Raw genomic sequence first — 13,602 nt, 5'->3', positions numbered from 1 at the left:
CCATCACAACAAAACACGCCTCCTCTGCTTCAGATGACATGTGGCAGAGTTGCATCCTTTTTTTCATTCCCACTCATTCCACTCACAGCTCCTCCTCCCCCTGCCTCTTCTCATTGAGTGTGTTCACAGCACAGGCCCAAGTCCACCCTTGTCTTCAAAAAGTAGTTCCCTGCTGGTTTCTTACCCTCTTCATTCCTCTCTTCCAAACCTCTCCATCCTTTCTATGTTGCATCTTTCATTTCACATTTATCTGTCCTTTAACCATCACCACCTCTCTCCTCTGAGAACGATCCCCTCCTCCCCCTCCTCTCTTCATCCAGCAGTTTTTCAATTTAAGCTCTTTTTCTGCACTTTTAAACCTGTATCCTCCCTAATTAACACTCACCACCTGTCATTCTGCCTCACTTTCAACTAATCCTCTTGCCAGCATGGCCCCAATTCATCCAATCACCTGTGAAAATCTAGCAGTCCCCAGCCAATTGAAATATCCCACTTGTGAACCACAGTTTGACAACTGTCATGGGGAATCAGTGCAGCGTCAAGAGACAAGAAAGACATTCACATTTTATTGTAAAGATGTGCCCAGATACTGGAGGATTTTCTATCTCCTCTCGCTGGCACAATTATAGACAGCTCTTTGGGGAGCACCTGCATTAGTGAGATATTATAAATTGAACTGGCGTGTCCTTGCTGTTTTCTAACAACCCTCTCTAATGGCTTTACTAGTGCAAACAAAGACAGAGGACAGGCCATCCGCACTCTGTTTTGATCCAATGTGTGATTTCATCAGAGGCCGGTGCTGCTTTTTGAGCTTCTACATGTGCAGAATGAGCTGGGATTCTCTCTCTGTCCTCTCTCCCTTTCCGGCCTACTGAATTTCTCTCTTTTCCTTTTTCCCCCCAGTCCATCACAGGTGGAAATGATGTATGACTTGTGTTGGCAGCTGCTCTCCTGTGTGAGCAGAAAGCTGATAATGACTTGGGCTAGCCTACTTTACCAGCATCACACCCCCTTTGTCACTATTCTCTTGAGCACTCCTTGTGTGTGACAAGTGTGTATTGGACAGAGCAAGATTGGAAAATGTCACTGTTGGTGTGTATGTGCATGAAAAAGGACTTCCATGACAGCGGCCGCTGTGCCTCGCTTTACCATACAATCATCCAGATCAATAGAGACCGCAAGTCTCTCACTTGTAAATAACTTTGCTAATTTGCTGTCTCATTAGCAACAGGCTTGTTTATTTTTCAAATTGTCTTCGTCTCAGCCTTCTGGTGCTGTGTCAGTCCCAGATGGTAGGCATGGTAGTCACGCCACATAAACTGGAATTTAGCATTGATTCATTGGCACTCTCTGTCCCTTTTTAGTGGGCAGAGCCCTGAAGGGCCATGTGGGCGTGGGCATACTCGGTCAGCAGCTGAATATATTTACCTAAGAGATTTGTGCTCAGGGACTGTTTTGTCATGTCATATCAACTGCTTTAACAGTAAATGTGTGTTTTTTCCAGTTTTAAGGTGTTACCTTTGAGGACACAAGAAAATAAACAATCTGGTCTTTGCCATCTTAAAATGAGATAAATACAACCTGATATGAACAACAGCACATAACCTAGTACACTGTGCAATTATTTTTTGACGGAAACTAAGCTGATTGATCGTGTTCAAGTGTTGTCACCTCTGTAAAAGCAGAGTTTTGTCAGTTTGCTGGTCTGGAGCATTCAGGTGTGTGTTAACACAATGGCAAGGAGGGAAGTGATCAGCAGTGATCTTAGAGAAGCAACTGTTGCTGCCCATCAATCTGGGAAGGGTTATAAGGTCATTTACAAACAGTTTAGTCTCTTGTGTTTCTTTGAGAAAGATTATTTACATGTGGAAAATATTCAAGACAGTTGCCAATTTTCCCAGGAGTGGTTGTCCCAACATGTTTACCTCGAGGTCAGACTGTGCAATATTCAGAGAAACTGAAAAAAAAACCTAAGAGAAACATCTCAGACCCTCAGTAAGCATGTTAAATATGATAGTACAATAAAAAAAAGACTGATCAAGTATGTCTTGTTTGGAAGGGTTGCAGTAGAAAGTGTCTCTCTTTAAAAAGAACTACACAGCTTAGGTTTGCAAAGTTGCATCTGAACAAACCACAAGACTTCTGGGACAATGTCCTTTGGACAGAGCAGACCAAAGTGGAGATGTTTGGTCATAATGCACAGCAGCACGTTTGGAGAAAACCAAACACAGCATATCAGCACAAACACCTCATACCAACTGTCAAGCACGGTGGTGGAGGGCTGATGATCTGGGCTTGTTTGCAGCCACAGAACCAGGACACCTTGCAGTCACCCCATGAAGTCAAATGTGAGGCCAGCGAAACAGCAAAGAGGCCAGTCTGGCAGTGAAAGCTTGGCTGAAACTGGGTCATACAAGTGAACAATGATCCAAACACAGCAGCAAATCTACAACAGAAGGTCTGAAAAAGAAAAGAATCAAGGTGCTGCAATGATCCAATCAAAGTACCGACCTCCGATTGATTGAAATGCCGTGAAATCTTGAGAGAGCTTTGCTTATATTTTATTGATAACATTAAATCTGAAAATATCAACTTAGTTCAAGTTATTGTTGCTAAAGATGGGGCTACAAGTTGTTGAATCATAGAGGTTACTGTTTTCCTCTACATTTTGGCTTGGTTTTTGTTCAATAAATAATGATAAATATAATACTGTATAAAATAGTAGTCCGTATATAATATAATAGTACATACAAATTTGCTATTGTATTTTGTATGTATATATAATCTCTGTGAGACAGTGTTGCATCCTTTGTTCTTTCAATGAAGAACTGTTGTCAAAATGTAATTATGTTGGGGAATGTACAAGTTTGGATACAGGGATGAATAAGATTTTTTGTATGTACAGAGTTAGCTCTGGTCCATACAAAGTGATGAATGACCTGTATGAATAGCAATGCTGTAGTGGGGGTGGGTGTTCCATGTTTGCGGTAGCTGAGGACTTTGTTTGAGGTGCTCAAAGACCACAGTGCTTTAAACTGACCTTAAAACACTTGATCCTCTTTATTGTTATCTTTTTAAAGTAGCTATTAGTCTGTAAGTTAGGGTAGGTACATTAAAAACATCCATCATATCCTGTATGTGTTACAGTTTAAAGCGTGGGAAGCAGTCCTTGACAGCATCTAGTGGAGCACCTCAAGTAAATTGCAGGGAGAGAAAGTGGAGGAGGGGGGTCAAAAACATCTAAGCAAAGAAAATAACCAAGTGGGTTAAAAACCTATAAAGCACCATATGGTAACAGTGTTATTTCATGGTATCTTGGAGTTGTAAGGCCAACAATGGGTTGAATGATGTGCAGAGAGAATGCTTCAGTTCTAGCTAGTAGCCAACCACTTGACCACCTAAAAAAAACGGTAGGTTTAAACTGTGTTTAACTCACAGGTCTGAGAAATCCATCCAATGCAGAATTGGCTTGAATCTGGATCTCCTAACATCAGCAGGAGGTGACTCCCATTTATCCCTTCCATCTGTCTGTCAATTCATCCACCCAACCCGCCATCTATTTTCTAAACCCACTTATTCCAGTTCAGGATTGCGGGGGCTGGAGCCCTTCCAGCTCCTATAGGGCTAGAGGAAAGGTACACCCTTTCAGGTCACCAGTCCATCACAAGGAAGGTGACTCCCTTGATCGCATAAAGGGCAACATCATATAGAAACCTGTGAGAAAATCAATGAGTTTATGGTCTCAGTTGTTAGTTTTACGTCTTTTTTTCGATGTGGGATGATGCTGATTTAGTTCATTATGATCCTATTTCGAGTTACATAGACAATGAAGCAGGGTATGTTCAGACATTAACATCCAGCAAATAGTATCTTCTGGTTCTCTCTAAGATCTATCCCTCATGTGTTACACGTGGCTTCTGTTTAAATTGTCTACGCATTCACTAAATGTTCCATTATGGGGTGAGTTAGCTCTTTTGTGGCATCATTTGAAATATCAACTGAAATTTTTGATGCACTAGACAGAGCTCTACACACTCACCATGTGGTGCACCAATAGAAGAGTACATAATCTGTGCAGAAGCTGTAATATACATAGCAACAGGCATTGCAGCCTGGAAACAGAAGCTACAGAACTGATGGAGCATGCTAGCTTGTGACAGTGATTCTCTTACCTATTGAGAATGTCATATTTAATTGCTTTCTGTGGGTAGTATCAATTTATATTGATAAATTGAAGATTATTATATAGCTGCAGTCAGTGGTTGTAGCTGGTTACAGCACAACTGAAAGTGATAAATAACACATGCACACAAGTTTGTCTCAACAACAACAAAGATCAGATGTTGCATGTGCCCATCCTGCCAGCACTGGCTCATGCAACACATAACTTTCAATATCTAGTGCATGGTTATGAGTTCAAAATGCATCCACGTCTGACTACGCCTATTTTCTGTGAGTCCTCTATATAGTTAACACTGTATAGCAAGCGAGAGCAAAATATGAACACAACCATGTTTTAAAAAAGAAAAAATGATTAGAATAGCCATAATGCTAAGCTACATGCTTCAAAACTAAAAACATCATGATATACATTTTTTAATCCTATTTGAGTGTTGTTGGTGAATTCGTGTCATATGTGTTGATATGCAAGGTTTACTGAGAAATGATGGGCAAATGAATCACGGCCATGGAGCTGCATCCATCCATCCATCCATCCATCCATCCATCCATCCATCCATCCATCCATCATGCAGACAGTTGGATGGATGGATGGATGGATGGATGGATGGATGGATGGATGGATGGATGGATGGATGGATGGATGGATGGATGGATGGATGAATATAAAAAAAACTAAACAAATGACAAACTTGACATGCAGAACGGAATTTTAGTCAGACACTAAAAAAGTGATTATTACAATTGGGTGTAAATGGTGATCAGAGCTGGAAGATAGTATAATGAAAGGCTGCTTAGTGGAAATCTTAAACAGTTTGATCATGAAAGAGTTTGTTCTAATCACTTTAAATCCATCCAGGCTGTTGAGATTTTACAGCATTTTCTGACACTTATCACAAGAACAACATGTTAATTAACTTTTCTTTGTTCTTAGGTGTTTGTAAAATGATTAGAATGCAGACTTCTTTCCTCACGCATTTTTTCATTGATCACTGATTTTTGATCCAAGGTTCTATTTCTCTTAACTGATCTAGGTTGTTTGAAGTGTCCCCTGATAGTTTCTCTTACGGATAGATGGCACAGAAAAGGTAACTCATTGTTCTGTCACTGATCATTTGTGGTGATGTTCAGTTTATGCAAAAAAAAAAAGAGATTACATCTTCCCCTAAAGACAGCAAAGTAATTAAGTGGGAGGAGCTGCAAGACAAAAGGGAAAGTAAAAAAATCCATCAGTGGTGAGCTTTACCATTTTCAGATGTAAAATATGTCTTGCAGCATTGATTATGACAGTCAGCTAGCTATTTAACTGGAAGACTTGGTATAAATAGCTTGGCACACTTCTATGGCTGAGAATATACTTCCTTTTTTAATGATGCACTCACTTAGGTAGCTGGCCTTGTTGTCAGCATAACTGTTCACATATTTGTCTGTGAGGGTTCCACCAGGAGACTGCATGGTGGTGTGGTTAGAACCCACAGCAAGAGGTTTCCATGTTCAGTTCCCTTTACATATCAGTTTACATATTTTCGCCGTGTATGCGTGGGCTCTCTCCGGGTACTCCGGCTTCCTCCAAAAAACATACATGTCGGGTTAGGACATGTTCTTAGGAGTGAGTATGTGTGTCTCGTTTGTCTCTATGTGGCCCTGTGATGGACTGGCGACCTGTCCACTATATAACCTGCCTCTCGCCCAATGACAGCTAGGATAGGCTCCAGCCCCCCCACAACCCTAAATTGTATTAAGCAGATATAGAAAATGGATGGATGGGTGGTTCCAGGGAGAACACCAAAGAGCTAAAACTGTATCTTCCAGTAGTTACAGTGAGCATTGACACAATATAAGGAGGAAAGTATTTGGTTGATTTTAAGACCACAGTAGAAAAAACAGCTGCTCCAACATTGAAGATGGTACTGAGGCCTCTAAAACAGGAACAATAGATATCCGGTTACATTTGCCCCTACACTGCCTCTGGTGGTCCCCTCCATCTAGCATCTTGAATGCTCAAACAAAGAATGTGGGTAGGTAGTCATTATAACAATGCAAACATGGACTTAAATGAAAGCATAGATGGGATAATTAACATTAACATTCATGGATACGTGCACATACAGGGGCCAGAACTGCATTTGGCAGTCATTGGATGTAGTAACCATCTTTAATAAATGCACATTTTACTAATTTAAAAAGCCTTGTTGATTCAATAATGATACAATATAATCACAAAACACTACTTCATACTTATGAGTTTTGATATAGATTTGTGAATAATATGAGCTGACAATATTTCTGAATGGGCTTACCTGTTTTTTCATTGTTGGTTGTGTTTCTCTTCTCCATATTTGTCAATATCAGCAGCATGGTAGTAATGCTAGGTTAGTCGGGCTCCATATATAATCACAACTAGTCATACTTTTCAACCTGCCGCTTTTAATGGGCTGTAAATGACACCTACTGTTCAAGAAACTCTAAACCCCACTCATGTTAGCAAATAGTGTCAGGACCTCAATATCTCAGCATATTTGATACATAGTTATTTCATTTCCACAATACAAAACAAAATTACAATTAGTCAGAGATGATGGATTGTTTGAAAAAGATGGCACAGGCCAAGCCAGCAATGTAACCAGTCACTGTCCCAGAATAAGCCGGCTGTCACATTTGTAAGTGAGTAATTGCATGGCCAAACACAGATCACTGAGAATGTAAGTGAGTGTTTTTACAAAGGAAAATCTGCATGCAGGCGAACTCTTATGTTCAAATGCTTTATGTTCTGTGTGTCGTTTTAAGTCTTATGACGTAGGATCAGAAGTTTACATTTTGAGACACAAGGTGAGCACTGCAGAGGCTTTGCTTTGGGACTCGCAGGAAGTCAGTCGACTCTTCTACTGGCCTGAGTCCACGATCTCCCTCTGCTCTTGGCAAATTTCTGTGATACCCTTAGTAAAATTAACTGCCATGTCATCTCTGTTTAGGAGCTTGACTCTGCCAAACAAACTGGAACGTCCCCTAAACTTTCTGTCGATTAATTGAGCACAACTCTTTGCGATGACTCTGCACATAAACCTGCCGATATTACCAGCCTTGAACCACAAACTCAGTGTACATTCGAGTGATAAAGGGTTACAATCATGATTGAGATGTTAAGCTCCCCTTCCTATATATTTGTTTTTTTTTTTACTTGCCTACAAGTGTTCAATGCAGAGGTAGCTGTTGATCGTAAAAAAAAATCTTTAAAGCGCTCCTCCAATGAAAATGAGTTTTGGCCAAGATGTTCATGTTCAAGCGTGCATGATTGTGTGTCTAGTTTGTCTCTGTGTGGCCCTGTGACGGACTGCTGACCACGGTGTACCCTGCCTCTTACCCAGTGACAGCTGGGACAGGCTGCAGAACGCTTACTTGCAAAAACCGTCCATGTTGTCAACAGGAAAAACCCTGCACATGGGGGCACCTTGTTCAGATCTCACTCACACTGTATTTCATACTTAATGTAGCAGTGTGTTTATAAAAAGTAATTCACTGCCTCTTCACCAGAGTTGAGTGGAAAAAGCTGTGACATTTCATTCAGACTTTCATGCTTGGAAATCAAAATGACAGAAAATATAGTCAACTGAATAAATAAGACGTGAATAATCCAAACAGTATAAACATTGTAGAGGGCTTTTCCAGCTACTAGCAGGGGTGGGAGAAGCATTTGGCACATCAGCATTTCTCTCCGACATAACAAAAAATGAACATAAGAATAAATAAGAAATAATTAAAACCCTTTCTTACTTCATTGGCATCTTGTTCTGTGACCTGAGGCAGACAAACCTGAGTTAATTTGATATAAGTGATTTCTGGTCAGGATGTCTAAATTACAGGTTTGACAACAACAAACTTGATAAGACAACAGCAGAGCAGTCTGAAGGCTGACACAAAAACTGAGCAAATCTCCCCGTTTGTTCCGCTGTGATATCACATTTGCAGAATTCATCTGACTGTGTGCTGGCTCTGATACCGTCCTTTGTGAAGTGTTGGCCATCTTTTATTCTGTCAACCCCCATGTGTTTGTGTGATGTTGTTCTCTCTTGTGTTTACAGGTCTATCGCATTCCCTTAGCTTTAGCTGTGCAGATAACAGCTCTGTTTGACTGAGCCGCTCTGTTCCATGTGTGCGAGTCAAATTCCGATAACTTACCTATTTCTTTAATTTCAACTTTTCCCATCACACTTATCCTTATTGTGGCAGCTGTGTGTGTGTTTAGATAAAGGAAGATATCAGGATTATATTTGAATAAACCAGGGCTGGTTATTGTATGCTTTATAGGCCAAAAGAAGTTGTCTTGTAGTTTATGTTTTTATCACATGGTGCATCAGCTGTAAACTGCAGAGCCAGCAAAGGAATTCATAATGTACTGCTTTAATGGGCTCAGTGCTGAAAGTGAACTAGCATGTTTAAACATGTTGGTAGCGCACTTGAAAAGGCCTGATACTGTATCTTTATGAGTACTTGTTCGGAGGAGGAAGGAATGGACAAGTTGGAGACTAAAAAGCAGATGATTGTAATGAGGGGCACAGCTTCTCTCAACCACGGTCTATTCTTCTGCTTTATCTCCTCTGTCCTGTTTTTTAATCCCAGCCTCTTTGAATTCAGTTATTTTTACAGCAGGTTTTTCTGGCCAATTTCTGTCTGGCATTTAATGACATCTCAGAATTCAAACACACACTCTATCTTTCTCCTTTTTTTTATCTCTCCCATTCATCCCGACAGTTCAATTAAATTAAGCATAGACTTATCTGTGTGAAATGTTGTAATTATTGGCCAGGTGGGGGACAGCAATTTGCAAGCAGTCGAAAAGGGAAAATGAAATGTTTAAATGACAAATGAAATGTGTCAGTGCCAATAAAGTGACAGATTGTTTGTAATATGTGCGATCATGTCTTTCCATTTTTAGGTATGTGGTCCTTCTCCGTTTCCGAGCTGGCCATTCCAGGCGCTGAGATAGGCCGCATCTCTGCGAGCGACGCCGACCTTGGCGAGAACGCCAAGCTGGAATACACCATCCTGGACGGGGAGACCGGGGACACCTTTAACATCACTGGAGTGAACCAAGAGGCGGTCATCACCCTCAACAAGGTGCGAGAAAGATAGCAGAGAGAGCTAGAAGGAGGGTTTAAAAGAGCCCGCACAAGAGGGTGGGGGGAGGTTGTTTGGGATTAGAGAGCACGTCAGAAGAGAGTCTGTCTGTGAAAGGCAACAGATGATGAGAGGATGACATAGAGAAGAGCTGTTTTGAATCAAACCGTGGCTGACAACATGTTTAGCCCATTAACCTGGAATTACCTGGAAAAACACAAGAAAACTGCAAAAGCCTGTCAGAATTTTTACTGTTCATCAATTAGCAGCCTTTTCAGTGGACTTCAAACCAGCTAATCTGTATTCATCCTACCTTTTCTCTGTATCTGACACCCATCATATGAGTGGTTTGATGGGTTTCTGACAAACAAATTTCTTGCTTGAATTGCTCTCTGTTCCTATCAATATTATCTTGTGTTTACAGCAAACATAATCAGACATCTGTATGAAAACCTATCAAAGCAACACCAAATGCAAATGTCTGCAGTAGCTGATTTGATTGTTTTGACCGCTGTTGAGGTGTTGTGACTGCTGCCTTTCAGCAGAGCTTGTCCATGCAGAGCGCTCGGATGCACAGTAGGATAAGTGAGGCTCTGCCATTCCATTCTCAGTACAGCTGGCTAATAGATCCCTTTAGTGTAATACTGGATTATTTCAATTTCAAACAGCCATGCCCTAAGCTGCCTGCCAACCCCAATAATCACATTCTTATGAAGATGTGTGCGCACAAGGGGGGGGGGGTGACACCCTCATGTAACCAGTTGTTAAAGTGCATATGTCTGTTTAAGCATGGAAGGGGCTCCATGTGCGAACATATGATATATGCTTAGTAAAAAGAAGGGCCCCATGTGTGAAACCAGTTTGAGATATGACACATTCTTTTCAAGTGAGCTCTTCAGAAGTGTCTCTGGTGCTTTAATAAAAACATGACATGTATGTCCTTTAATGATGTCAGCCACTTCTCTGATCTGTGGGATGTCAGTCACTGAGAGTGTGTGCCTATGACATGTTGGGTAGTCTGTGTGAAATGCACTACATAGTCAAATATTCATGCACGATTGTTTGCATGCTTGTTATTACAATATCACGTGAGGAGATCATACTACACTGATCATAGTAAGATTACCGTAGTCAGATGTTGCTATCTAAATCCTTCTCTGCCGTGCAGGCTTGTTCTTTTCTAACAACAGTGGACTACATCAATTAGGTTGGAGTGGTTTCACACATGTTATGAAAATTGATTATTATTCCCTTCCATCTGAAATATTGAAAGACGATACAAACAGAGCAGAGAATCTCTGTGTGTGTGCACCTCCTCTTCCCCTGGACTGGCCTCAGCAACATCAGTCTAGGTTATGCGGCTGACACTTTTTCCAAAAATCAAGTTCGGATTAATTTGAACTAAATATGGGAAAAACACACAGAAACACATACAAAATGCTCTCAGTCTGAACCTACACAGTCAGCGGAGACAGCTACAGCCGCCTCACAGGAGAATATTACATTTATCCAGAGAATTTCCAATGCTTTCCTCGGTACGAACCACTGCGTGTCTCTTCCTCCCTGCTCCTCACCACTTGTAGTTCGTCATGGCTCCACTTCTGTCATATGCTGCTGAAGCCTCTCTCCTGAAATGACAACGATGGGCCACATATCTTTGCATAAAATCCACGCTGTCTTCTGTGTGAGGGTATTTTTGTGAGTCTCCGGCAAGGGACCTTCTGTAGCTTACTGTGCCCAATGTAAACTCACTTTTATGAGGTGTCTCTGCTGCTCACTTGGATGGCAAGCGAGCAGGTGAGTCTGGAGATTTGTTGTCATTGCTGAGCAGGACAGCTGCATTGTGAGAAAACAAACAGACTTTGTTCGTCACTGCTGTACTGGGCTGTCACACTTGAATGGTTGAGGTTAAAATGGATGTACAAGGTTAGGTCTACTTGTCATGTAGCATAATTGTAGGTCGTTATTTCTGGCGTGAACAAATGAGCCATGGGGTCAATTTTGGGAGACTCTGCTATTAATAGTTGGCAGTTCCCATCATGCCACATAAATGCAGCCTGTTGAAAAAGAGTATAGGGATCTGCCAGGGTTCTCACAATATATTATGTGCACTTTTTTCTGGGGAGACGGAGGTGCAGATGATTATTTCCACAGTTTCAAATGATAAAAAGCCACTGTCAGAATATCTAATGGTCTCATGGTTCATGAGGACATCTTTGAAATGACAACCATGTAGAGATTGAGTCTTAAAAGGTGCAGCAATGAAATAGAGCAGAACCTTAAAAAATATCAAGCTCAACATTGTTTTTGATTCAGTGGATTCATGTTAGAAACTACATGTTTACTGGTTAAAGGTTACGGTTCAGTTATATTATAGCAGTGTTTTTAATAATCTGTCAGTTTTAACAGGTTCATTTTTGGAAACAAGATTTTTCCAGAATCTTCTAACATGTAGCTTATTGCAAAAAAGTGCTTTGCTTGTTTTTACTGTTGAGCACCTGAGTGTAGAGGTGGTCCTAAGCATGTGGTCATACAGATGCAGGGGATCCATGTGAATTCATCCCTGTGTCAGTTGTTGGGTTTGTAGGACTCATTAAAAACAGTCCACTCCTTGAGGTAATATGTAGAGCAGGATTTTCAGGCCCCGTAAGAGCTTCTTTGAAGAGAGGCAGAGAGGTAGGAGGCTGCAGGAGATGCAAAAAGAGAGAAATTGAAGGCAAGGACCCTGGAATGAGGGAAAAGATTGAGGATGAAGAGAGAAAGAAGAGATGGGAGAGTGGAGGGAGGAGTGTTTAAATGAGGTCCTATGAGGCAGTGACAGCAGAGAGTGCAGTATAACAAGGGAATAAGAGTTAAGAGTGAACTCAAATAGACAGGGAGGGAGATACAGAGACAGCAAGAGCTGCAAAATCAGTGACAGCTTTACGGAGATACTGAAAGGCACATAGAGGTAGAAATAACAATCCAGATAGAGGAGTAGGTTTAAAATAATTAATTGAAATAGGTAAATTAATTAAAAAAAGACAAACATCATACAGGTCGGGGAGACAGCACAGCAAAAATAAGACTGAATGAGAAGAGCGGGGGGGCTAAAGCAGAATCGATCAATTCAGCATGTGCTGGCAACTGATGAAACAAGCAGGAAAACAACATGTACAGTAAACAGATACAGCAAACATCTTCCACCCACAATATTCCTCCCACAGGATTCAACCACAGCATTCTCAGAGACACAAAATAAAACACACAATTAGTATTTAGCCATGGCCTCTTTCATGCAGTGTTGTGCTGCTTTAATCCTTCCACAAAGGCACCAAGAGAGGCAGAGAGAGAGATTTGGACAGGACTGCTGCCACGCGTGAAATATTGAGTGAAATAGGAGAATCAGAGGTTATATTCATTCTGTGTCCGCAAGGAAAGTGGAACACATACTGAATATTTACCAGCACTACCTGGCAGTATTTTCACCAGGTGTAACTCCAAGTATGGTTAGAATTTTGTCTGAATGTTAGCTTTCTCTCAAAAAAAATAAAAAATCACCTCCGATTCCATTTTCCTTGTGTTATTCCTGACAGACGGCTCTGACAAAGTGTACAATACAAACTGTGGAACGAGATGATATGTGTGCCCCCAGAGAGGGAATTGATATCCGAGCAGAACAATTTGTGTTTCCAGAGAGTCGGCCTTGACCTCGATGGCCATCTTGCTGCTGTGGGCTGAATCTCTTTAACTGCTGATCTACGAGAGATGTCCTCTCTCACACACACACAGACACACACAGGCAGGGATAAGCAGGAGCGTGGATGCAAACCCACACATTCAACGATAGACTGCAGAGAGATATATATACGGAGACGCACATCGATATAAAACACTTGACCTCACTGACCTCTGTGTTTAAACTGCAGGGAATGAAGGAAAAGAGCTAAATAGAGGCGCCCATCCAGGGAAGGAGAGGAAATCGGTGTTCGCTTTTTCCCTCAGAATGATGTGTCAGATGGGAGGTGGGTGGAAGCTGCAGGAGGGGTAACAGCAGATTAGGAGGAAACACAGTTGAGACTGAGAGAGCTGGAGGATGGATTTGGAAGATGGTTAAGAGAAAGCTGAGGGAGAGTATAAGATGGAAAAAATGGAGAAGATGTTCAGGTAAGCAGACAGAGAATCTGGCAGAGGAAGGCTGTGGAGGATGTGGCTAGGAGCCGAGAGAGGCAGCGAATATGGCATCGCCATGTTTGGGCGAGGGTTAGCCAGGGACACGCCTGTAAGTCTGTCTGCTGACTGAAGCCACACGCTGCTTATCACTGCCTC

General features: G+C 41.5%; 1 protein-coding gene across 1 annotated transcript in view; it reads left to right on the top strand.

Annotated features, from left to right (window-relative positions):
* cdh24b (cadherin 24, type 2b) overlaps positions 1 to 13,602 on the top strand; it is a 159,591-nt gene that overhangs the window by 113,489 nt on the left and 32,500 nt on the right. Inside the window, exon 7 of the mRNA XM_072364084.1 lies at positions 9,113 to 9,294. Within this exon, the coding sequence (XP_072220185.1) occupies positions 9,113 to 9,294 (182 nt within the window). The remainder of the gene's footprint in view (positions 1 to 9,112; positions 9,295 to 13,602) is intronic.

The sequence above is a fragment of the Leuresthes tenuis genome, unplaced genomic scaffold (assembly GCF_036924035.1).
Source record: "Leuresthes tenuis unplaced genomic scaffold, fLeuTen1.0.hap1 SCAF_14, whole genome shotgun sequence".
Taxonomy (NCBI): Eukaryota; Metazoa; Chordata; class Actinopteri; order Atheriniformes; family Atherinopsidae; genus Leuresthes; species Leuresthes tenuis.
The sequence above is the reverse complement of the archived record's forward strand: the minus strand, read 5'-3'. Positions and strand labels throughout refer to the sequence as shown.